The following is a 24,627-nucleotide window of genomic DNA, read 5'->3' as shown; positions in this document are numbered from 1 at the left end:
GATGACCAGCATTACTTTACACAACGTGCTGGTTCAGGACAGCAGATGTGCTTTTCACTAGACTTCTGATGTGCCCTATCTCTCTCCAGTCTTTTTTCTTACACTTGACTCCAGTCCCCTGCAAAGCCAAATTTGGTCTGGTTATCATGTCAGTCAGTATTCAAACACTGCCTGCTATGTAACAAGGCATCAGATTCTACCCTACTTTAGAAGTCTTTATCTGAGACAGCCATGTGACACTTCATTCATAGTTAATGGGCAGAAACAGGCATTTTTAGGGACACTGTTCATACAACCTATTTTAGATGTTCTGATCCATCCAGGTCATACTACATCCCAGATGGCAGAAGAATACTGTCCTATGGCTTTGGCATCTACAAAAACAGAGCAAATTTTAAAAGTTTTCACCTACTAACTTAATCCATCACCAAAACATGTATAACTCATTCAGAGCACAGGGTGACAGAGCTGCAGTCCGGAGAGACAGCTCTCAGCACAGCCGGGTGCTCTGCTTAGCACAGCTCTCCATGTGCTGAAAGGTTCCCTGACATCTGACTCTACCTGAACTGAGGCTCTGCCTTAAGCACAGTATTTTACTGTTGGTCCTCCCTTTTTGCCTGCTCTTCACACCCCCTTCACTTCTCCTCTCAGTGGCTGCTCACCCACTGAGCTCTGCCATCTCTGGTGCTGTGCCCTGCTGACAGCCTTCCAGGGCAGCAGCTCCATTTTTCATTGGTATCGCTCATTTCAAAATATTCCAATTCCTGCACACTCAATTCACGTATTATCGCAAGAACCTGGCAGTAGAACGAAGACGAAGTAAACGCAAAGGCCAAAAGCAAGAGCTGGGCTGAAGGCTGTAAAATGGGCTGAGAGACTGGAAAAGGATGGAATTTAACTGAAGGAGTGAGTTAAATTTAAAAGGATGGAAAAGTAGCTTCTGTTGCAGCAGCTGATGGAGACAGCAGCAGTATCACGAGACTCTAGTGCTCATTTTATTCCATAAGGAATGATCACAGGCTCAGGCTGGTGGCAAAGGCCACCATGTTACAAGGCACAGTGCTAACAACGTAAGGGTATACAAGCCAACAGCGTAGCAGAAAACCACTACTCAAGTCAAATACACCATTCTTTGATTTTTTTGATTCTCCTCTTATACAGTGATCAAAACATTTTCCTTTGATCAAAACAAGCCACGTATCCCACTTCTCATCTATCTCAAACAGTGCTGTATCATGTGCTCGACCTTCCTCTGTGACGGGTCCTCACATTCCAGCCTTATCACCCAGACACTGGAGCATCCCGTCCTCAACACACTTATTTCTCTTACTCCCTTCTTGACAGGGTTGAACAACTTGGACCATTCTTCTGACCTTCTGACCACATTTAAGTTTATATCAACAATTCATTTACTGATAATTATATTATGCTATTAATAATTTATTTTGCAAAAATGAGCACAGCTCTTGATATATCAAGTGCTACCTTCATTCACATTTGCATCTTTTCTTCTAAGGCTTTAAAGCAATTTATCTACACTTCCTAAAAAAAACTTTTAAAACAAGAAATTTATGCTTAATTTTACATGGTAAAATTATTTTCTTTCAAGTGAAATTCAACTATTTTTAATTCACAAGAGATTAAAATTTAATATACTAAATGTAGATATTTTTCGATAGAAATGTTTAAATTTTAAATAAAACTGAACTGTAAGTTTATATAAATACAAAATATTTACATTTTTGGTCATTAATATCAAATTACTATTTTTAATTTGGGTTTCTGATTTGATTATTCAGTGCCAAAGGGCCAGAAAAGGCAGTAGACAAAAGCCTTTTTTTTTTCCCTCTTCTTTTCTTTTTTTTTTTTTTTTTTTAATTAAAACAGGTTATGTATTTTGCCCTTCAAAATTTACAGTCCAGTAAGCTACTGGGAAAAAATGAAACTGTGCTCAAGGCAGATTCTAACATTAAATCTTTGCAAAAAAAAAAAAAAGTGTTTCTACCAAATATCTTCAAAGCTCTAACATTTGGTGCAATGAAAGCATTTAGTATTTTCTTCCACTCACTTTGTTTTGGGCGAGGTTAAACATTATACTAATCCTACTTTTTCCTTTCTCTTTCTTTCCTGACCCTTTCACTTGAAAGCCCATCAACATAATCTCCTGCAAGCATAGCACTACCTGACAAACTATCACCCCGAATAGACCTCAATCCATCCTGCGAGGCAGCAGTTACAAGAAATCATTGAACTCTGAATGGTCCCTGCACCATCTGAGAATAAATCAGGAAGACAATATATTTCTTGGATCTAAAACAGCCCCATCAATAAGTAACCTAAGCATCAGGAAAATGACCAGCTAAAATGCTGACGAACACTCATGGCCTTTTATTGGGGTCAAGGGGTAGGACTGCCCAGGAACTCTCCTGCCTTTCTTCTTCTTCCAAATATTCTGAAAAGCCTAATACCATGCGATTTCTGATTCATGTGTTGTTTTGGCCTTGCACTACCAGGCAAGCCAAGGCCAGTTTCTCCTTTCTCCTTCTCCCAGTCACACTCAGTGTATTACAAGTGCTCTTTGCACCGTAAGCAGACAGCTCAAACTACACATGGTCAGAAATTACCAAGAACTGAAAAACAAAGTCAGAGAGAGAGAGACAGAGGGAAACATCCGCAAAGGTTCAAAGTGCAGAAAGTCTCTTGCTAGAGTAGACAAAGCCCTTCTGCAGCTATTCAAAATCCAGAAGCCAGCATACTACATTTTGTTGGGGAACATAGGGAATGACAGGGATTTTGTTTATTCAGTTTTTAATTTCTCCACTAAGGCTAAAGCTGTCTTTTTGCCATTTCATTTGCTTAACGCTTCTATTTTGTAAGACTTCCAATTAAGAGAATGTGACACTCACCGGGCTTGGATTTCTCCTATTAAGCAGCTTTGCTGGTCATTTTGTTAAGGCCACCTCCAGAACAAATGCTGACCAAAAACAGAATTAATGGATTTAAAGGGTGCTACTCAGTAGTCAGTGCACACAATGGGGACAGCTGTGTTATACAAAGCAAAGATATGCATCTGGATGGACTTTTTTTGTCACACTCAAAAAAAAAGCCAAAAAGGTAGAGAAATCCAGCCACTCTCATCTGTTATATAGAAATCTTTGACAATTTAAAATACTTTAGCAGATACAAGTAACTTCTAAACAAAATGCATACTTATAAAGACTCTTCAGAAGCAGACTTACATCACAGTTAATCACATGGGAGAAGTCTTTAGGTAAATCAGTATTTTCCTTTTTTTCAATTTAGATCTAAAGAGTGCATGCATTCTATGAAAAAAATAACTGCATCAAATAGAAAGAAATATAATCATGCTCACAGAAATTCTGTTGTCTAATTCTACACTCCCATCACAATAGAAATATGCAACAAGTTTATTGCATGCCAGGAAAAAGCGTTCAACTACGGGACAAACTATGGATTTGAGGCAATTTCCGAAGGTATATTAGAGTAAGATTTGATCTCTCCATCTATTGGTAAACTCCAATTTATGTTAAAACTTTCAATTTGCTTTCTCTTTTGAAAGGGAACCATGGATATCTGCAAATCAACATAACACTGTGAGCAATGATCACTCTCAAGGATCCCCTGAACTAGAAAAACTGACAGGTTGAGCTTGTAGCATCAACAGGAAAAAAACCTTATGTCTCAAGAGTAAAAGTGGCTCATCCTTGTGGACTAAAACTTTACAAAGGGATAAGGACCAAATTCAAAACATTTTCAAGGAACCAATACAATTAGGAGAAATACAGTCATTTATCATATTCTTTCAACATGTTAATGTAAGGCCATGAGAATAAGGACAAGAAAAAAATGAAGTGAAAAATTAACCTTGCCTTTAAAAATTCTCAGTCCAGAACCTCTGAAGTTTGTTAAGAAATTGCCACAGATGCACATAAAAATTGGTTTCATTATAACAAGATGGATGACTAGCTTCGTCCCTTGGTAAGAAACAGGTCAGTACTTCTGAAAAGATATGAGCTTAAAATCAGGAACTAAATGGAAGCCATTAATTGTCACAATGTGAAATGCCAAATGGGTTAATCCAATGCTTTGATGTACGAAGAATTCATTGTTATAATCTCACATTGGAAAAGAAAATGTTGAGCTTTCACTTTGGATGAAAGGATATTAACAAAAATACTCATATGCCACTTTCAAATTATTAAATATGCCAGCCATTACAATTTGCTGGGAAAAAAAGAGATAATTTATCCCTGCCATTACACAAATGGAAGTCTAGGGCAAAGACTAAGAACTTCCTGGAGGAAGACACTGGCAACATCAAGAAAATAAAACAAGTTCTCTTTATTCAGTGTATTGACTAAAAACATATTCCTGAAAATTCCTTTTTTACATCCCAGAGTGAGTAAGTAAAGGCATGCTCCTTAGCTGTCCTTCCTTTTAATGCTGACATTACCAATATTCCACACTGGATCAGACTAGTCACCCATCGAGTCAAGTTTCTTCCTGCTGATCACAATACGTACGAACTGTTTGGGGGAAAAACAGCAGTCAGCAATAGGAAGCAAGACTACATGGACCCTTTTTGATTAAACATGGCAGTCTCTGAAAGATGCAGATCTGAACCCCAAAAAGGAAAGAAAGAGTGATGTGATCTCGTTTTCTGACTTTGACAGACTTCCTCGGTACAAAATACTCTGCTACAGGGGAGAGGGCAGAGGAAAGAACTCAGTACTGGCACCTCGATACCCCACACCGCGGAGCGTGTTCCCCAGCTCTGCTGTGCTGCCATCCCCAAGGCAAGACCAAGCACAGCTCAGTGTCTACTTCAGTCAAGGGAGAACTCCTGAAAGCCAGCATGGACATGCCTGCACCAGCTTTGCTCCTCTGACCTGACCAGCCGTTCCACGCAACCAAGAGGGCACTGACCCTGCAATCTCCCCACGTGCCATCAGGTTTCACAAATGCTCAGTTTCATGCTTCACAAGTGCCACTCTGACCGGCTTGTATGCAGCCCTCACACTATCTCAAACACTATGAATCGGAAAGAAATATATATCCATTATAAGGGGAGCAGCCACACACAGTGTGGACATAAGCCAGTACACACTACTTGTCTTGGGGATTGCGAATTTCTCCCCGGCTCTCTTGTACTTAAGCAGTACAGATATGTCCTCGGCATCTGATTTGCAGTCTCTGGGTGTCTCACTTTCTATGACAATTGTTCTGTTCTTGTTCTCCATCTTAAACTCTCTACAGCTGAACACATTTCTCCTTCATGTGGGTTTAAATACTGTGCACTAATGCAACAAAAACATAACTAACAAGAATCACAGCATCCAATTTCCTACAACAGAGTTGCACAGAGCAACCATTAAAAAAATCTAGTTCCAAAAATAAGCAGCAGAAAGAACCTCAAGAGAATCAGAAGATAAATTTGACAAGACATGAAAAAGAACATACATGTAAGTATGGCCCAAGCCCAATGAATGTTCCCCATTCATTCCCCACCCAGAAGAAAAAGGATTTTTTTTTAAAGATTAGAATATAAAAGATTAAGTGAATAATTTTTTTAAATTGTAGAAATTCTGATAACATCTTAATTTTTAAGGTAGTATTTTTATTAATTGTTCCTCTAAAAGTTATAGACATTTCAATACTAGTGCTGATGCAGTTAAGAATGCCACAACTCAACTTACAAACAACAGCTATGAATTCTGTGGCTCTCTTTTGTCCCCTTTCTATTAGTGCTGGTTGTACAAGTAAAGGTGGTCTGAATCACTTGCGATTTTATTGATCCTAAGATTTTCTATTAAGATGTCCTACTTGCTGTACATTGATTCAATGTCAAAAGAAAGTCTATAAAAATGGTTTTGCTCAATAAGTACACTATTTAATAGTCATGACCACTCTGCCCTCATCCTACCGCAAAAATTACCTGTATTTTACGTAAATGTATTATCTCTTCACTTTTTACAGTTAAACATTAAGTGCATCTGCGAAAGAGAAAAAGTACAATTTTTTTTTTCCTCATCAACATATGCTAGAAAAATGGATCTCATTATATTCATATATGTTGCATCCTACTTCTGAGTCTTGGCACTGGGAGAGGTGATTCTTCTCCTGCGACTGTGTATTTTATAGACTTCATAATTTTTTGGCCAGCAGAAACAGCTTGCGCTGCTTGCTTTTGAGTCTCTGCAGACACCATTGTGTTTCCTTAAATGTAATTCAGTTCTGGTTTTCCCCTACAAAATTACATCAGGTTTTCAAATCACTATGGATTTTAACAACACGTCAAGCTCTAATGCAAAAAAAATTCTGGCACTTTTTCTTTTGTATCATCAAATCAACAGTGAAAAGCTGAAAAGTTAGATAGGTGGACATTTTCTGTAGATGCTCAAGTGCGACTCTGTCTGAAGTTTCCTCTGAATGTTGGGCAAGTATTCATCTTTGCTTTGCAGTGTGCTCCTTCCATCATCATCTTCGCAGACTTTTTTGCAGAGAAATGAAGAATAGTACAAAAAGAATGGTCTGATGCAGTTGTTTTCTCAGGCACTGAAACCTGTAATTGTGCCCTTAGATATAAATGCAGATAATAGGTTCAGAAAAAAGGAAGAGAATGTACTGCTTTTATCTACACAGCTTAACCTACTAATTTTCAAGGCATGATCTGGCCCAAAAAGAAAATAGGTGAAAGAACTGCCAACATCATAAGAAAATATAGTTATTTTCATAAACAAGTAAAAACAAGAAAAAAAAAATACTATCCCAACCCCTTTATACAAGTAACTTTTGTTACACTGACCAGTACATTACCATTGCAAATTAGTTTAAAATTCTGTATAATTATACAAGCCAATGATATTAGATTTTAAAAAGTATTTCAAAAAATGTAGGATAGGCAGCCAGTACCAGCAAACAGATTTAGGACTTAAGTCTTAACAACTTAAAGCTAAAGTAAACCATTCTTCTTTTCTGTTTAAAAATGTAGTCCATAATCACATCTTATATCCCAGCAGAAGATTTGTACTTCCACCTGTGAAATAAAAGAATTTCAGGATGCTACAAATGTGTCAGTAACACAAAAATAAGTCAATGTATTCCACAGAGAAAGTCCCTCTTTGCTTCTCAATCTGTTTATCAACTATTACAGTACTACACACTGTTTGATGTCTTTACTTCATGTTCTGGTGTCTCTTGACCACAGGGTTACAACTTGTTTATCTCCACATGCTGGTCCAGCCTCTGTGACAGTGAGGAGTAGCAGACAGGAAAGGAGAGGAAGCACTGCTGTCACATCCTGAATCTTACAGCCTGCCTAGTAATTGCAGGAAAGAGAAAAAAAGAAAAAAAAAACAAAACAAAACAAAAACCAGAAAGTGTAGATATGTGGTAGCACAGGAGCCACTCCAGTGCAGACAGGATGTAGACAGAATCCCTCAGGTACTCAGCAAAATAACAATCAGAAGAGGTGACAACCATTTTCCCAGAAGACTGAAATCCATTCTGCCTCCTGCACTCCCCTCAAGCTTTGTATTATTCACATCAAGAATTATTTTCATGCCTTTGATTCATGCAGATAAAACAAGTCATTTAAGTAGTCTTCAGAGGGGAAGAAGGAACAAGCCACAAGCTGAAAAAAATCACATTTAGTAGGTAAGCATGATTTACAAAATGCTGCTATGCAGGGGCTCACAGGGGAGCAAGGAAGAACTTACTGCAGGCAGTCTGGGTTTATTTTAAAGCACGAACGCAATCAACTACTCCAGGACTTCTCACTCAAAAGTAATAGCAAGAAGATAACTGAGAAGCCTGCACTCCTTTTGTTTTCTCACCCCTCTCTTCATACACATACAGTGGATTGGGTTCAGATCCTTGGACAACTGGAGAGAGGAGTAGATAAATAACCAGTACCTGATGGCTATCTGGAAAAATCCCATCTTTAAATTCTATTGCCGGGTCCTCTGGCACAACTTACAAAATCACCCATAAAGCTATAACCAGGCCTCTCTCCTTGCTATCCTATATTTCCTTCTTTCCTCAGCTGAAGGAGGATATTTTTATCTTTGTCTCTAGCTCCAAGGACTGTTTTCTCCATGACTTCTCCAATGAGCTCACTCAGGGTACCCCAGGAAATCCATTAAATGTCTGCTTTAGTAATCCATCCAGCATTTTGTTCCCCTATAGCATTCACTGTGGCAGTTCATTCCAAAGACTTCATAAAAGCAGAGCATATAAACTGAAAAAGCTTTTTAACAAGTCAGGAAAAACAGCTAATAAAAAGAAACTGCCTGGAAGTTTGCTAACACATACTCTTGGAACAGAGAGGCAAAGAGAAGGCAGCAAGAAAGAAGACAGAAATGGTCAAGAGGAACCTGAAGAAGGACAGGACAGAGAGGAATCACAGAATCTGCAAACAGCTGAAGTTGGAGTGGAACTCTGGAGATCATCTAGTGCATCACCCTACTCAAAGCTCAGTCAACTACAGCAGATGGCTCATGACTGTGCCCAGTCCTCTTCTGAAAAACTCTAAGGATGGAGACTCCACAACCTCTCCGGGCAACCTGTGCCAGTGTTCAGTCACCCTCACACTGGAAAAGTTTTTCCCTACATATAAACAGAATTTTCTGTATTTTAGTTTACACCCATCGTCTCTTGCGCTTTCACAGGGAACTGCTAGGCAGAGTCTATCTCTTCTTCAACCTGAACAGAGAGGAGTGTGGCCATCCTAGAGACAAACATTTGACCATAAGGATTTTATATTCCCTTTCCTGAGATTCACTTTCTTCCAAATGCTCAATATTATCATGATTGTCCTGGTGAGAGTTGGCAGACAAAGATACAAACACAAGCAATTCCTGAGAAAGTAAGGACTCTTAAAACATTAGACTATTAGTGTAAAAGCCTGATTCAGTTGAGTATGTCTCCTAAGGAAAGACGGTACTTCTTGAAAATCAACAATTTCTGAACTCTGTTTAAGAAGAAAAACTGCAAGTATGTTTCTTCCTACAGAAAACACCTCATACACTTTCAGTTATCCAAGCTGCTGTAAGAGAAGTACAAGAAAAGTATTTTCTCCAGTATGAAAAGGAACACTGGGACTTTCCAAGGATAGCAGCCTCAGGCTGTGTCACCAGAGATTAGGACAAGAAGGCAGTAGGATGATACCCATGATTTTTGTATCGAGTTCCCCAAGACTTACCTGAAAGTAGATTTCCTCAGAAAGCGTTGGAATATGAGAACCCACCTTAAACATCAGCCCTCTCTGATCCAACACTTCGATATCCTTCCTGCCAAGAACTGCTGCAGAACATCTCTGTTTCTTTCTGCAAGTTCAACTGGAGCTGCTGCTTTTGATCTACACAGTATTGCCACAGACAAGAACTAAAGGCCACAGAGCAATTTATACTGTCACAAAGTTAGAGAGGTCAGTAGCTAAGGTACATGAAAGCAATTGCCAAGCAAACATAGCTGAGATGAGCATACTGGTAACTTCTGTAGCTGAGTTCATCTAGGAGAGGCAAGTGCATGGGGAAAGCATCCATGGTATGCTATTGAGTAAAAAAATGCAGTAACCCACAAAAAAGTAAAGCCAGGGATTTTTCATCAGAGAGGTATAAAGAAAAAACTTGTTTGAGACATTGGATCCCTGTCTACACTCTTTATTTAGAGGATGAAAGACCTTAAAACTCGTTTTCCTTCAGTCAGGAGGCACACTGAACTGGGGAGTTTTCCAGAATGGGAAATCAAACTTACAGCCTCTGCTAAAATGCATTTGTGTCTCCTTCACGCTACAGAGTTGAAAGAAAGCCCATGGAAGCTAAAGGCTAAAGGAGGGAAAAGCTCTGAAATTGTGTTGTATAGAAGGAGAACATTCTCTGGAAAGCTTTTAAATGTTGCCATTTGACTTCTTAACAACATAATTTTTCAAGTGTTCTGAAGAGCAATCCATTTTCTATTGACTCCTCCAGAAAACAGTATTTTGGTTTTGTTTGTTTAGCTTGTCATGTTATGTCAACATGACAGTCTGGCCCCTAATGCTGACCTTAATGGATTCTTGATAGAGGACCCAGCACTTCAACTTAAAACATTGTCAATTGCCACTTAAATGAAAATCAAAACAACAAATTTACAAAAACATGTGTCTTTTAGCTTATACAATATTTAATGGTGTTTCCTTTACCAGTTCTTCCTGCTTTGCTGAGTAAGATAAACAATAGTTCTAAAACTACAGATTTTGAAAAGGCGCTGGAGTCCTGCAGCTAAACACAGGGTTGTGCCTCTTCAGAACTAAAAGCATTAAAGATGTTTACTTAGAAACGACAAAGCAGCTATTACTGTGGAAAAACATTTCTCCTTACTCAGAAGTTAACATAATTTTTTACATTACCTAACACAGAATTTGTTCAATCCCAAGTTGTCACTGCATTGGCAGAAGGCTCAAGCAGCTCTGATGAATACTGGAAGGTAGTAATAATGTGATTCTAACCAGCCAAGTTTGGTTTCATGTGAAGGGCTTTTCTTGAACCATGTACACACTTTTTTCTACTGCACAGCACTGAAACAGGGTAAAACCTGAACAATGGCAAATTATAGATCATGTATTTGTTTCAGTTGGGAATCTTGCAACTTTCTCTGAAAAGAATAGGGCTGATTCAGGATGGCAATTTCTCTGTCCTTATACTCTTCAAAATATTATGGAAGTTATTCAGAATTTACAGTTTTGTTTTACGACAAGTTTTAAATTGGATTATGAAAAGTCCCTGGAATCTTTATTTCAGCATTAAAACAATTTACAGGCTAGGCTACTTTACACGGTCTTGATGTGAATCAACACCAAGGAAGATAATGATGATCAGAAACATTATGGCTTTTCTTCCAAGTAGGTAAATTTGTGCCCTTATAATTTAAAACTATATTTGCAACAACTGCAAATCTTTTACTGCCTAATATCCTCGGAAAAAAGGCACATTGGACAAATTAAGGGTTTCTCTCCACTTCCAAGTTTTGAGTAGATCCTTATATAACATTTTTTGCCAGTGCATTGTGAACAGTTGCAGCAAGTTTATACATAGGCAAACTCCAAGTTTCTCATTGATATTGCTTATCCAGTCCTAGAATACTAAGTCCTCTGTTTACAAATAGAGAACAATACCAGAACAAGTTTCCTTACACTTCCAAAGTGCCATGTCAGCATGTTTCAAATAGGTTAGGGAAAGCCATTTCTCTTATAGTCTCTAGAAATAGACCACACTCCTTGGGCTAGTCAATATTTAGCCAAGACAGACAATTGATACAGGGGAGTTTGGAATGTGTGAGCTAAACTGGACATATACCAAGCCCATCATGTATTGGGATAGCACACAGTTATAAACCAGAAATTATTTCAGTCCTTACTACATTAGTCTTAACTCAAACTGATGCCTACCAGTTGACCTCTACACCCACCTGACAATTCTCAACAGCCCCTAGTCCCTCAGAAGTATTATCACAATAACCATGGAGAAGGTAGACTGCTTTAAGACAAAAGGTACATTTCCTAAATAAGATTCTGATCTGCCTGGACTTCATACAGGAGAGTTATCCTCTCTAAACACCTAAACAGGATTCCTCCCATCCATACTTTTCTTAACCAACTTCAAACAAGCTCTCCAGTTAAAGCCTACCTGCCTGCAGAAATCAGTCCCATTAAAATCTTTTGCCAGTACTTTAAAATATATGGCTTTGGAGGCTTCCCTGAGGGCCTTTCAGATTAAGGCTCATGATTCACATGAGAATTAAGGCATAGAATCGTGAGCACAAGGTTTGAAATCATTGTCTCAGGTTTTTTTACCACAGGCTCCTGAGGCAGGTGACATAGCCGTGAGGAAGTCAGCTGGCTTCTCTGCCACTCTGCCCATCACTGGCGAGCTGTCACCAAAGTCGACTCCTGTACCTGATTCCTTATAAAGTCCCAGCAGGCAAACTCACCCATGGTGTAACTGATATCCTGGGGATAAGAAGACAGAGGTAGCCATAGGCAAAGCACACATCTGATTGCTTTAAGTTTTGGCCTGAGATTTGTATATATCCACATGTGCATGGGTGCATGCACAGGTACAAAAGACAATACAGTGAAAAACTGACAGAAAAAGGAGTAAAATTTTATTATTCTCCTGAATCCCAACATTCTCCATCAAACCACTAAAAAAAATAGCGGGCTCAAAGTTTATATTCTTTTAAACAGACCTGTAAAAAGTATAGTTTACAAGTTCCTCTTAACTCTGTGACAGAACGGTAACTATGGTATGCAGAACCACTAAACTACAAGAAAATGAAGCAAACTCCACTCTAAAAGCTACTGAAGTCAAGAGGAGATGCACATTCCACAAACTCTCCTCTTTCCAGATGGCAGAATTTCATCATGAAAGAATTTCTCTAAGTTGTATAATCAATAACTGTAATGGCAAAAGGTAAAGAATTGTTAAAAATTTATATTGTGCTAAATATCTGTGCTAGCATTTCTCTTTAGCACTCCTTTGATTTTACCCATTAACCTACAGAGAGGCTCCCAAACAAGAAAGCTCTTGTTGCCTACATTCTGTTTTCTGCTACAGGTTTTTGTTACATTAATTGACAATGATAATTACCAATTTATAATGAGAAATTGCAACTAAATCCAGACTAAAACCACAATGGTAAAAAAAATCCCACAACTTTCACAAAATAAAATGCAATCAAATATTATCAACTGTCTCACACCGCCAGGCCAACTTCCAGTGTTGCATAAAATCAAGCAATAGGAAATTGATGGGGGAGCAGGATACAGCTATTAAGGAATTAATATCAATAAGAACTGTATGTTATGGACTACCAAGTAATAACAGTAAACAATCGTCATGTTTGGGTCACATAAGTCTTTATTGCCATTTTCTTCTTTTTTTTCCCTTTTCTTTTTACATTTTAATTTCAATGTATTTCTTACTAACCTATAAAGTTTTGATTGATAACATATTTATCACATCTGGCTTACAGACTGCTCCATATATGAATTCACAAAGGACATAACAGATCCATAAACGGATCATTCAGTCAGTTCAGTGCTGACAAGTATTAAAGGCTTCTAAATGTTTGCTAATGACAAATTAATTGTTTGCTAATCACACAGCTATTTTATTATTAAGTTTGACGTAAGCTAACAATGACAGTTTGTCTAAGGCAAATGAACCCTCTGGATTGAGTTGTAACATTTCAAACATTAAAAACTACTTAGATACTTCATATACTTTTGAAAATGAAGGATTTCAGTGATGTCAATGGACTTAGAATAGTATGGTAACTAGTATGAGATCAGAAATAAACCCCTGAGTTTTGCAGCATTATACCAACCTACAAATATTTTTTTACAATTAAATTAGAGTGCTACTCTGTAGCAGTACAAAGAAATACTAACACTACTTAGAAAAACTAAAGAGAAGTGGACTGACAGTCTAATATTAATGAGACAAAAGAATTATTTGATTTACCTGACTTTGCAATTCACTTTGTTGCTTCAGGCGAAGATTTTCTGGTGTATCAGCCACTGTAGTGAAGGACTGCTTTGGGTAATGTCTAGAAGAAGAAGCACAAAGCCAAACGGTAAATATTTACACATGCTAGAATGTCAAATGCATCCCAGCACTCTTTCCTATGGTGTGCAGAACTCTTTCGTAGTTTACTGGGTTTGTGTTAGAAGTAGTTACTCTAAAAATATTGTGTCAGTCATGCTTTGCAGAAACAACATGAATGGGTTCCTGTAATGAGTCTAAATCCCACCCATTCATCCTGGCCACTGACTGCAGAGACCGACCAGCCAAGATCTGTTTCCAACAGGGTGAAAAACCTATGTTTAACTGCATTGTCTTGGTATAGTCATGTGCTGAATAAAGACTAAACTAAAATGCCTTAAAATAGAAGTGGTTTAGGTAAACTGAAAAGTTACGTCAATGAGTACAGCTAGAGTACCATGGTGTCTTAAATCCATTAGTGCAGAAACCAGAACGAGCAAGGCAGGTACATCCCAGGTACAGAAAGGTCAAATGCTTTAATGGTAAATGTGTCAATACAGTGCTGTAATATCCAGTACCAAAGGCTGGAGTGGCTCAGAATTGCAATCCATCAGGCATCTCTCTTCATTTGAAATTTTACATCTTTACAAAATGTTCCTACTATTTGCTTTGGCATTTTATGGACAATTTTAATAGTCAAATCCTACTCATTTTCAGAACCATGATTTATTCATTTTCATGGCTTTATCCTGCAACTTTACAGCCAAACAAAAAGCTCTATTATAGGAAAGACCACAAAAAGAGGGAAATAACAAAACTAAACTGGCTATCCCAAAATAGGTGTATTATTATGAGCCAGGAACATTATCAGGGAACTGATTCTTACTAATTACTTTCCAGCATCTTCAGCGTCAAACCAAAATATTCACCTTATGACCATGGGAGGCACTCATGTTTTCAGTTACTACTCACAGCTTCCCATACCTGCCAGCTACCCCATTTGTGCCTCTAACATTTCACAGGTACAAGGCAACAGGCATACCATTTTAGACACAATAACATTTGCAGCCTAATTTCTACAGAGGGAGAAAGCAGTAAGCAAGCGTCTGGACTAAGGATATGCAGTATTAAACAAGTCCATGTTCAGACTCCAGGCTATCTCTAGTGTGTTCCTTCAATAACTAGTTCAGTTGCTACAGTTCCTCATAAAATTCCTGTGCTTTGTAAAGATGATATATATTTTCATTCAAAACTGTATTTTGTTAGGTTTTATTTTCCATTTACAAGTTTTATTTCCATGAAGTGTATGGTTTCAGTAAAAAATAGTTCATTTTTATAAAAAAAAAAATATAAGCACCCATAAAAAGTGAAGGAAGATCCCCATTTTTAGCCAAAAGCTGAATGTTTCCTGTTCAGAAATGCAAAAGTAATACTTGATGAGAAATGCTGCCTGGATTTCATACAGTCCACTCTCTGCTATGGGTCTGATCCCCCCCATCAGACAACATCTGGCGTTGCCAGACATCTACATGGCAGGACAATGGAGTAGACCGATGTATCACGAGGCTGTGGAACATCCCCTTGTTTATGGTGTCACTACACAGGGAAAACAGAGGAGAAATATGGGACGACCTGGGGATTTCAGGTCCCCAAGGCCTTACTAATAACTGCACAGAAAGAGCAAAGATGCAACACCTTGATGGAGGGAAGTTTTTCCTGACAGCAATGTAAAAGCCACCCCAGGCTGGATACTGGCAGACGGAGGAATAATGCCACTGTAAGTTTAAAAACTTACAGTGAAATACATTCCCACCCACTATGTTAGCCGCTTGTCTAGGATAGTTCATGTCACTGAAAACTAGAACAAAGATGACACCTTCCAGCCTATTCTTTTGTAGGTACAGCCAAGTCCTCCCAAGTCCACCTAAGCAGTACCTTTGGTCACAGAAACCACTGGGAGTGCTGCATATGCCTAAAGAAGCTGCTGCCTGTCTTCCTCCCTTTTCAAACTAGGGGCTCCCCCACCACCACCCCCCTTACAGCCAGACGATGCCTCGTGGTTGAACAGCTTAGCCACAGCTCCAGCAACACACAGGGAGACAGAACTAGGCTTTGCTTAGAGGACATCAACTAGAACCAGCTCTTGCATGAAGCAGATGGCATCAGCACAATGTAATACCTTGGGACAGGCAGATAACTCCCAGAAGGGCTTCTATTTTTTTTTTCTTTATTTCACCTCTTCTATCTCACCCTTCCTTCTTCTGTATAGAGGAGAAAGGCAAACGCCAGACTGGCCACAAGGAGGGTCATAAGCCCTGTTTGGAAAGCAGCAATGGACAGATGGGGAAGGCAACAAGCCACCTCACACAGCCAGGGCTTGCCAATATCCAAGGAAAATTGTAGCAATGAATGGTGTATAATGCACACCTTAAAGAATAGCAGCCTTGCAGATAGCAGCCATGAGATATTCATGGATAACTCATGTAGAGGACAGAATCCTTGCCCCTTAAAAAAAAAAAAAAAAAAAAAAAAAAATCAACTGCCACACATGCAGTTCAAAAATGATATTATGCACATGTTGAATGCCAAAAGCATTCCCATAAACTTTCATAGCACTGCTTTTCACCATGGTTACATACCATGACCCTGGTACTATTACCACAGCAATCACCTGCACTCATCCTTTTTAGCATGGAGAGCACAGACTGGGAGTCAGCCCAGACAGGTTTTTTGGCCTAGTCCCCTTGCGAAACATGTGGACAACACTGAGGCAGGTGTCACAGTCACAGCCCCCAGCGACCCTGTAAGCAATAGCAGCAGAGAAGATGTCTCTGCAAACCCAGGCTCTCAAAATAAATCTCCTCTCTCTTCTGAAGCATAGGAACATACAACTTGTCCCTATCATACACCAGCTTTTACTTCTGATCTTTTGCAAAAGAAGTAGTTTCTTCCACAATTAGTATTCAGAAGTTCACAAGTATTTCAACAGTCAGAGCAAACCACTTAAGAAACAATGTATCTAACTAAGATCATTACTTCTTTTAGAAGCAGGAGTTCCATACTTCAGGTAAAAAAGGTATGCTTAGCCTTGAACAAGCAGTGCTTTATTATGCTGGAAAGTACTGCGTAAACTGATCATATCAGTGAAAAATATTTACACTTGACTATGGAAGTATACAACACACATGACAAGTGAAAAAACCTGCTGAAATTTAAATAGGCCTTTAAACTGATCATATTAACCATTTATCACAGTGTATTACAGTGATTAAAAAAAGAATCATTTAGCAAAATTAAATTAGCAGAGCATTCTACTATGGGTTGTCATTTTAACTGTAGCTGATTTATGAAACCACCCACACGGTATATCAAACCAGAAAGACATGGTTTTAGACATATCCCTTCTAATTTATGGAAATTCTTGCCTCAAATCCATTAAAAAGACTAGTGTTAAATTTAAATCCTATCTTCAGCATTCACATTTGTTTTAAGCTTACTGATAGCATGTCTTCAGGATCATTAAAAATATCAGTATTTAAGATATTAAATTATCTGAAAACTATCTAGGATGCATTCTACCATTGGATACTTTTGACTGAAATAGAAGGCTGAAACACAAGTGTTAAAATGATCAAATCTCCTTTTTAACTATCAGTTTAAGGCCATACCGTGCTTCGTCACAATGCTCTGAATAAGGATGAGCAACTGGATGTCAACAGCCTTTAATTCAAAAGGCTGACAGTGCTATCATGGTCCCTGGTAATCCGTTGCTCAGTTTCCCTTTTGTCCAAGATGAGGTCTGAGAAAAAGCCAGGAATTGGTTAAAGAGGTTGATGTCATGTCAGCTATTTAATAGCAATGTCCAAAGGATTTTTTTTGTTTAAGTCTTTGTTAGTAGTCTAAGTCTACTTAGCAATATGTCTTACCACGCTAATGCTATTAGGAGTAATCCTGTATAAAGATCTATACAAGAAGTTCCAGAACAAATCAGGATACACAGTATGGTGTCTCTGCTGTGGGTTACTGTATTGCTATTGCCTGCTTCAGTTGCACAGCTTGATTAATAAATCAAACCACAACTCAATCTCTGGCTCCTTATGAGGAAACCCCATCACTTTCAGTATTTGGAAACAGTGTCAGTAAAACCTCCAAGAATTCAGGAACATATCTGAAAGTTTCCTAGCTTCTCCACTGACTAAACGTAGAAATTTCCCCAAATACTTGTTTAGCTGTAAGGTTTTCATTAGCTTTTCCATGCTTTCAAACCAACAAAAGGAATAAAAAACATGTTCTGAGAGATAATGGGATGAAGATTCAGCTTTCCCTCTTTTGAAAAAGGTCAGATTCAAAGCCTGAGATAAATTCAAGCACGTACTGAAATTAACTTGCTCATACCTCATTCTGACTTACCCAACATTTACGATATGACTAAGAGATTTTTGTGTGTGTATTTTCTAACTGTAACGTTAATTGTTCACAGTTACAGAATTATAACCCTTGTCAGAATTACTAGATTTCTGTTGGGTTATCTCTCCCCTAGAATACCTATTCAGTAAATTGCCCACAACATAAAATTTGTGATGTCTTTTAACCAGAGAACAGCCACAAAATACACAAATCAAAATTATTCTCCTAAGCAGAGGGTCAGCTCCATCACATCTTTTCATTATACCATCACTGGCTGTCACATTAGGCTGTATCTGTCCTCTCCTAATTTTTGTTTGTAATAACTGTTCTTCTAATTAAAGCAAACTCTAAAAGATAAGGAGATTAAAAAAAAAAAAGGAAAAAATACACTTATTTTCAGTTGCAGTAATACAGTGGAACAAAAAAAGACAAACCTGAAAAACACAAAATAAAATTAAACCAATGTTACAAGAATTATGAAAAACTATAAAAGCTAGTTATGCTTTTGTAACTAACACTTCAGTATAGTGTACGCAAAAGTTTCAAATTGAAATTAAACAGTGGATAATGATGTAGCAATTTGGATGCAACCCAAGCTCACAACTGATGGACAGGTAGGGAAGCTCCATCTTGGACCTACAAGGGCCCAATCTGTTCATCGTGATCTGAGCCCACATCCACTAACAGCACAAAAAGTGTGCACAGAGGAGAAACACAGGAGATATCCAGTTGACACTCATTTAAAAGACATGAGATGAAATAATTTACCCAGGAAAAAGGTGACAAGGTATTAAGTTGTGCTCAGCCACGGAGTGTTTAAACTGGCAGCTTACCACCAAGTTTGAAGAGGCATGGGACTGCTTTCCTCTCCTTACCTGGAAACCGTGCCATTCACAGAAAGACATGCAAGATGCGCAACAGCAGAGAAAGAAGCAGCAGGAGGGAAATCTTGCCCACAGCTGACTTCTGGCTTTGAAATTCTTGCTCAGTTGTGCTTTCTGCTCTGAAGCTCCAGGAGGGATTTCTCTGTGTTTTCTGTTTTGTTTTGAATTTTCTGTGCAAGATCACTTATTTGCATGCAATTACAAAGCCTTTTGGAGGAGGAATAATCTAACTAGTGGATAATACAGCTTCAGTATGGCAGTACTTGAGCAATGAAGTGGACACAGAAGGTTTCACAATTCTCCACAAACTGCTCTGAAGATGGCATGCTCTTTGGCTACTGGTATCTACCCCACTGTACGAAGAACAGATACTCCGGCTGCGATTCGTTTGCTTTGGAAAATATTTTTCCGTCTTTGTCTTCTATTCTTCAAGGGACTTACTTTTTCAGATATTTAATTTGTGCATCTGTACTTCTTATTTGAAGTAAAAGAGAAAGTTGCTCCCATATGCTAGCTAAATACAAGTTCCTGTTTATAAGAAAATTCCCCTAGAGAGATGAGCTTGTATTGGTTTGGAGGAGATTTAGCAAACAGTAAGATCCACGAAAAAGAAAAGTTACAAGCAATGATATCCCACTTGCTTGTTGGGGTAAGCCATAACATCCTCTCTCCTGAAGCAAATGAAAGGCCACATCACACCATCATACAACCAGACACATGTTGCACATCATTGTGCTACCAAACTTGCACTTGATACCTGTCTATAAAGATCCATATCTAGGGCTCCATTCAAAAGCTAAGGTTAGGGACCACATTAAATACGTGGTTACACAGGTTAGTGCCTTAGTGTCCTCTGCTAGAAGCTGAAAAAATGATTCATTTACTGAAATATAGCAAGGCAGAAAATGATGTTTGCATTTTAGAGAAAACAGTGTAAAAATTGAGTAGCCAAAGCTAATGTCAAATTTCATTACTCTTACCATTTGAAATTCCATACAGAAATTCTGCTGTATCAAAATAGTGGAGTGGTTAGCTCTACAAATGTATGTCATATGATGAAGAACACCTGAAATCACAGAGGAGTGGACTACATAGTAACCTTATAATCACTGGCAGAAGGGGCAGCTGAGGAAAACAGGTGTCGACTGAAGATCTGGAACCCACAGTAGCTTATTTTGGAATTTAAAAAGCCAGTTTATATGGAAAAAAAAAGTAAAATCTTATAGATTTCTGACATTTTCACAGTCTATATCCAAAAGCATTAACATTCTTCAAGTGGCCAGTACTGGCTAAGTTTTAAGGAAAAAGTGTACAGATAACAACATTAAATTACTTTGTACTTACAATACCAAGATGACCAAGAAACCTACTCCAAACACATTTTCAGATATGGGCCATCTGAATTTGCAATGCTCCCTTACTGAGATTTTGATTTCAACCAGCTCCCCTGAAAACTGCTCTGACCAGGGCTGATGAAGACAGAAGGACAAGCACAACCAGGCCACCACAAGCACTGCATCACGCAGGCAGCTGGACACATGCTCTAACCTCCAAGGATTGCTGTCTTCCTGCTTCCTCCCCAAAATTGTTTCAGAATAAAAAAATCCTCCTCTTAGGTGATACTCAGATTTTTCCCATCTCTTACATTCTTCTTTTAACTCTCTTTTGCAACTTCATATTTATTATACATAGAAGGACACAATGTTATGGAGATGGGTGAGTCTTGCCTCTTGAGAAATTCAGGTCAAAACCTTTTCATTTTAAAGATTTGACAAAATACGGCAGAAGGGGGACACAGTTCATATTTAAGAAACTTATCGTATAATAAAAAGAATTGTTATAATACAGATTTCAGCCAAGTGGCATCCAGATTTAGCAAAAAGATCAAAAAGAGTAAAATCCAAGCACCATGTATGTCAAAAGTAGAACTGCCAGAATTTTCAGGTGAGCCAGGCACTCACCCTTTCAATAATTTACCTATTCCTCAGCTATGGGATGCCAATGCTTGGGGAAGAAAATCAATCAGCAGCACGCTGAGAACTACAGGGTAGCCCAGAGCTGTGCAGGAACCCATCAGCAGCACACTAATTGGCATTGCCAACAGATCAAAAAGTGAGAGTCACTGCTGGAGGAGGATCCAAAAAGATGTGCAAGTGCAGGGAAACTGTGGCTACATGAAACAATAAACAAAAATCTGGCTGCAACATCAAAATCTGTCGAAGAGCACAGGAAATCAATCAAGAAGGGGAAAGATGTACACTTATCTTACCATTCACCACTGCTAGGCTGCTCCCAGGGTATCACCCAGTGAGTTCATGCAGAGCTCACCTGGGTTTATATATTACCTAAACACAGGAAACTCCACAGGTGTTTAAGAAAACTTTGCTTTTAAATATTTTAAAGTGATCACCAGTGGCACAACAAAAGGTTTATGCTATTTCCAAATTCTTTTCTTCCACATGGTGTGATTATTATTATTTCTTTCAAAATATCCAGGAGACAAAAGTCCATGAATACAAGCAGCAAAAAACACGGACTAAAGCAGAGTTTCTCACTAACTTTACTTGCTGATTTACAGCAGCAGATCTAGCCACTAAACTAACTCATAGCTGCCAATGTTGTTTTATCCCTTCAACATCTTGCTGTCCTGTTTCAAGAAGGTCCGTTACAGTACACAGCGATACACCATAAAAGCAGTATGTAGTATGTTTTGCACAAGTCCAAATGCTTGATCTGCCTACTTCAGCATAGTCCTGACATGCTACATATAGAGATATTTATCAAACCTGTACAGTGCAGGTTTATTCACATTCTAGGTTTGACTGGGGTATAATTCACACTTCCAGTAGTGACAAATTTTCTTACAAATTTCCTAAATTTTCCTATTAATTATTCTAAGAGCAATGGATCAGTACCTCAAGCAGCACAACACTGAATTATGCAAGTAGTTTCTAAATTCTGCTCTTACTTATAATATGATAAATGTGCTCTTCTTTTTCCCCCTAATTCTGGAATATTTTCAAGTAGTAAGAACTTTTAGGCAAAAAAAATAGCCATAGGAATGCTTTCTCTGCTTACCATAAGTCAGTATTTCTGTATACAGCTAACTCCAGGGGTTCCCATCTTACATATCAAGACTACCAAATCTTGCTGGGTTTACAGTCAAAAGTTTTGTAATTTCCTTTCTTCCAAATACTGTAATTTCATCATCTGATTTCTAATCACAGGTATGTATATTTAAATCATTTCTGTAAGTCTTCCTCAGGTAATAAAATCTATTTGTATTCAGTAAAATGTGTAAAAAACTACATAGGTAATTTATTCAATCATTTCCTTACCAAAAGGAACACCATGTTACATTAAACTGCATCTTTACAAGTAATGTAGCTTAAACAACATTATTTCCCTGATGTTCCTATAGCACATCTAGCCTGTTCCTATCCTTCATACACAGTAAGATACTTTTAATAGAAAGTTATCATTACATCAGAGCAGCGTTATACCTCAGCCTGCCACACTTAAAATGAACAACTCTTTCTGTGCTTGTATAGCAAGTTGAGCTTTCTCATGACTGACGAAGACACGAAAGGCCCCCCCAGGCAGCAGTTTAAGATATGCTAAAGTGACCTCCCTTGAATGTTAATCAAGGAGGATTTCAAAAGGTTTATTCACATTAGAAATCGTGGCATAACAAAGAAAATGCCTATGATAAAAACTACACTCATCATATGAATATTGGAAAAATACCGTTTCAGTACTGCGATAGTGTATTTACAAAGGAAAACTGTAGGGACAGTAAACACCACAACCCATCTGGTGTAGGAGTTTGTACAGCCCTCTGTGACTGCAAAACCTGACAAGCAGATTGTAAATCAAGCTCAGTTACAGGCTCTACATCTTAACTCATCTTTTCTGTGCCGAGACATCTACCCAGCCAGGTAACATTGTCTAAACTCCTTCTATTAGGACAAATTAAAGCTACTTTGTGAATGTCCAAGAGTCTTTGCATTCCTGCCTGGAATTAAGAGTCCCACTCAGCTGATGAACATAGAGAAAATAGTTTCACCCCCGAATTATTTTTTTTTCTATGCATTATTATTAATGTTATTAATGTTCTCTGCAGCACACCAATGGTTGGCATTCAAGACAAAGCCAAAACACTGTACTCATGAAACACTCCAATTTCAGTTGTTCATTTTGCCATGTTGAGGAAATTTTGCCACTAACCACATCTTATAAACACATACTTAAGATGAGATCGGGCAGCTTCAAAAGCTCCTCCGCAATCGGAAGCACTCAGTATGCGGATTTAAAGGCAACATCTAAACAGACATCTAAATGTAAGGCTTTCTGATACTAAATCCATGCACATGCAGAAGAGAAGTAAAACTTGAATCTATCCTAGTAACGCCTTTTTCTCTGCCAGCATTTCAAATGAAAGAAATACAACAGAACTTTAATTCTAAAATTTTTAATGACAAAAAAAAATCTATGACAATAACATCAGAGATCCAGAAAGAGTGATTACCTACTGTTTACTGCTCGTATTAAGCCTTGGTCTTCCAAGAAAGTATTGACTGAAAGAGTATTCACTACTAAAAACTGAAATTCTCATTCATTTATTGAAAAACTGTTAGGCTATACAGTGGTAGATCACAGCTGTAATGAAATTGGAGTGCAGCTGTTGCACTCTCCTAAAACCAAAGGAAGAAAACTTGTTATAAGGCCGAAATCTGGGAAACTGAATATGGACTAGATTTTCTTCTAGTTCGCAGCTTTCATGTTTTTTACTTCTTAACTCTTCATTGTAAGCTTACTGGCTTTTAATTTTTATGCTTTTCTTTGTTTCTTTTGCAAAGCTATAAAGCCAAGCTATATTAGACAATTCATTGGTGGTTCTGAACTCCAAAGTTACCATTCAAAGACATGGCAAACAGGACCAATGGGACACTAAAAAGCCACCTGGAAGACAGAAGAGAAATAAGTGCTAGAAAGACATCATAGGTTTTCTTGACTTCATAAAAACTACTATTTAGATGGCTATCAAGAGGGTGGGAAATCTAATACCTCTAAAAGCCAAAAGGCATCTGCCAAGTCATCGGTCTACTGAGCTTGAGTCATAACTGACTGACCTCCTCAGGAGCTATAGGTGTCATCCTGGAGGGCTCAGCCATCTATGTTACACACTACTCCTTTCAGAGGGACTGTTTCTGCAACTAACTATAGAAGCAAACTTCATATATTGTAACTTATGTAATTTGGACTCTATTAAAAAATTGGGGGACAAGACCAGAAGGGATATGGAAACAACTCGTCTCCAATGTCTTAATATTGCTACCTCTTTAACTGCAGTGTGTTAAGCATTTGTCCTCTAAAACTGTGCCAACATTAGCAACTCCAAGCTAGCAGCAAAAAAAAGTAAATTAAACAGAGCTATGTTTACATGTGTGCTACAGGAAAAAAAAGGAAAAGCTGGTTTTTTGCCAAGTGGAAAATGATGGAATTAGTAGGGTGAAGACACCATTCTGCTTTTACATTTCTAACAGGATTGGCAAATATTAGTGTATACGAACTCACAGTTGATAAAAAATATCCAGTTTTTCAGCCTCAAAAATAAAAAGCTTGACCTGTACCATTTTTATACTTTATTTATTTATAAATTATTTCCTCTTTGGAAGGGTATCCAGGGATTTTTAATATGGTACAAGTTTCAAATCAGTTAATACTAGAAAGAAATACCTTGAGAAAGCATGGATTAGTATTTTTACATTAAATCCAGTATTTCTAAT

General features: G+C 38.1%; 1 protein-coding gene across 2 annotated transcripts in view; it reads right to left on the bottom strand.

Annotated features, from left to right (window-relative positions):
- The window catches only part of NEBL (nebulette), a 275,776-nt gene that overhangs the window by 178,077 nt on the left and 73,072 nt on the right, over positions 1-24,627 (bottom strand). For both annotated transcript variants that reach the window (XM_075047907.1, XM_075047899.1), the window contains exon 3: positions 13,527-13,611. In XM_075047907.1, the coding sequence (XP_074904008.1) occupies positions 13,527-13,611 (85 nt within the window). The remainder of the gene's footprint in view (positions 1-13,526; positions 13,612-24,627) is intronic.

The sequence above is a fragment of the Buteo buteo genome, chromosome 2 (assembly GCF_964188355.1).
Source record: "Buteo buteo chromosome 2, bButBut1.hap1.1, whole genome shotgun sequence".
Classification (NCBI taxonomy): Eukaryota; Metazoa; Chordata; class Aves; order Accipitriformes; family Accipitridae; genus Buteo; species Buteo buteo.
This window is presented reverse-complemented; position numbering and strand designations above follow the sequence as displayed.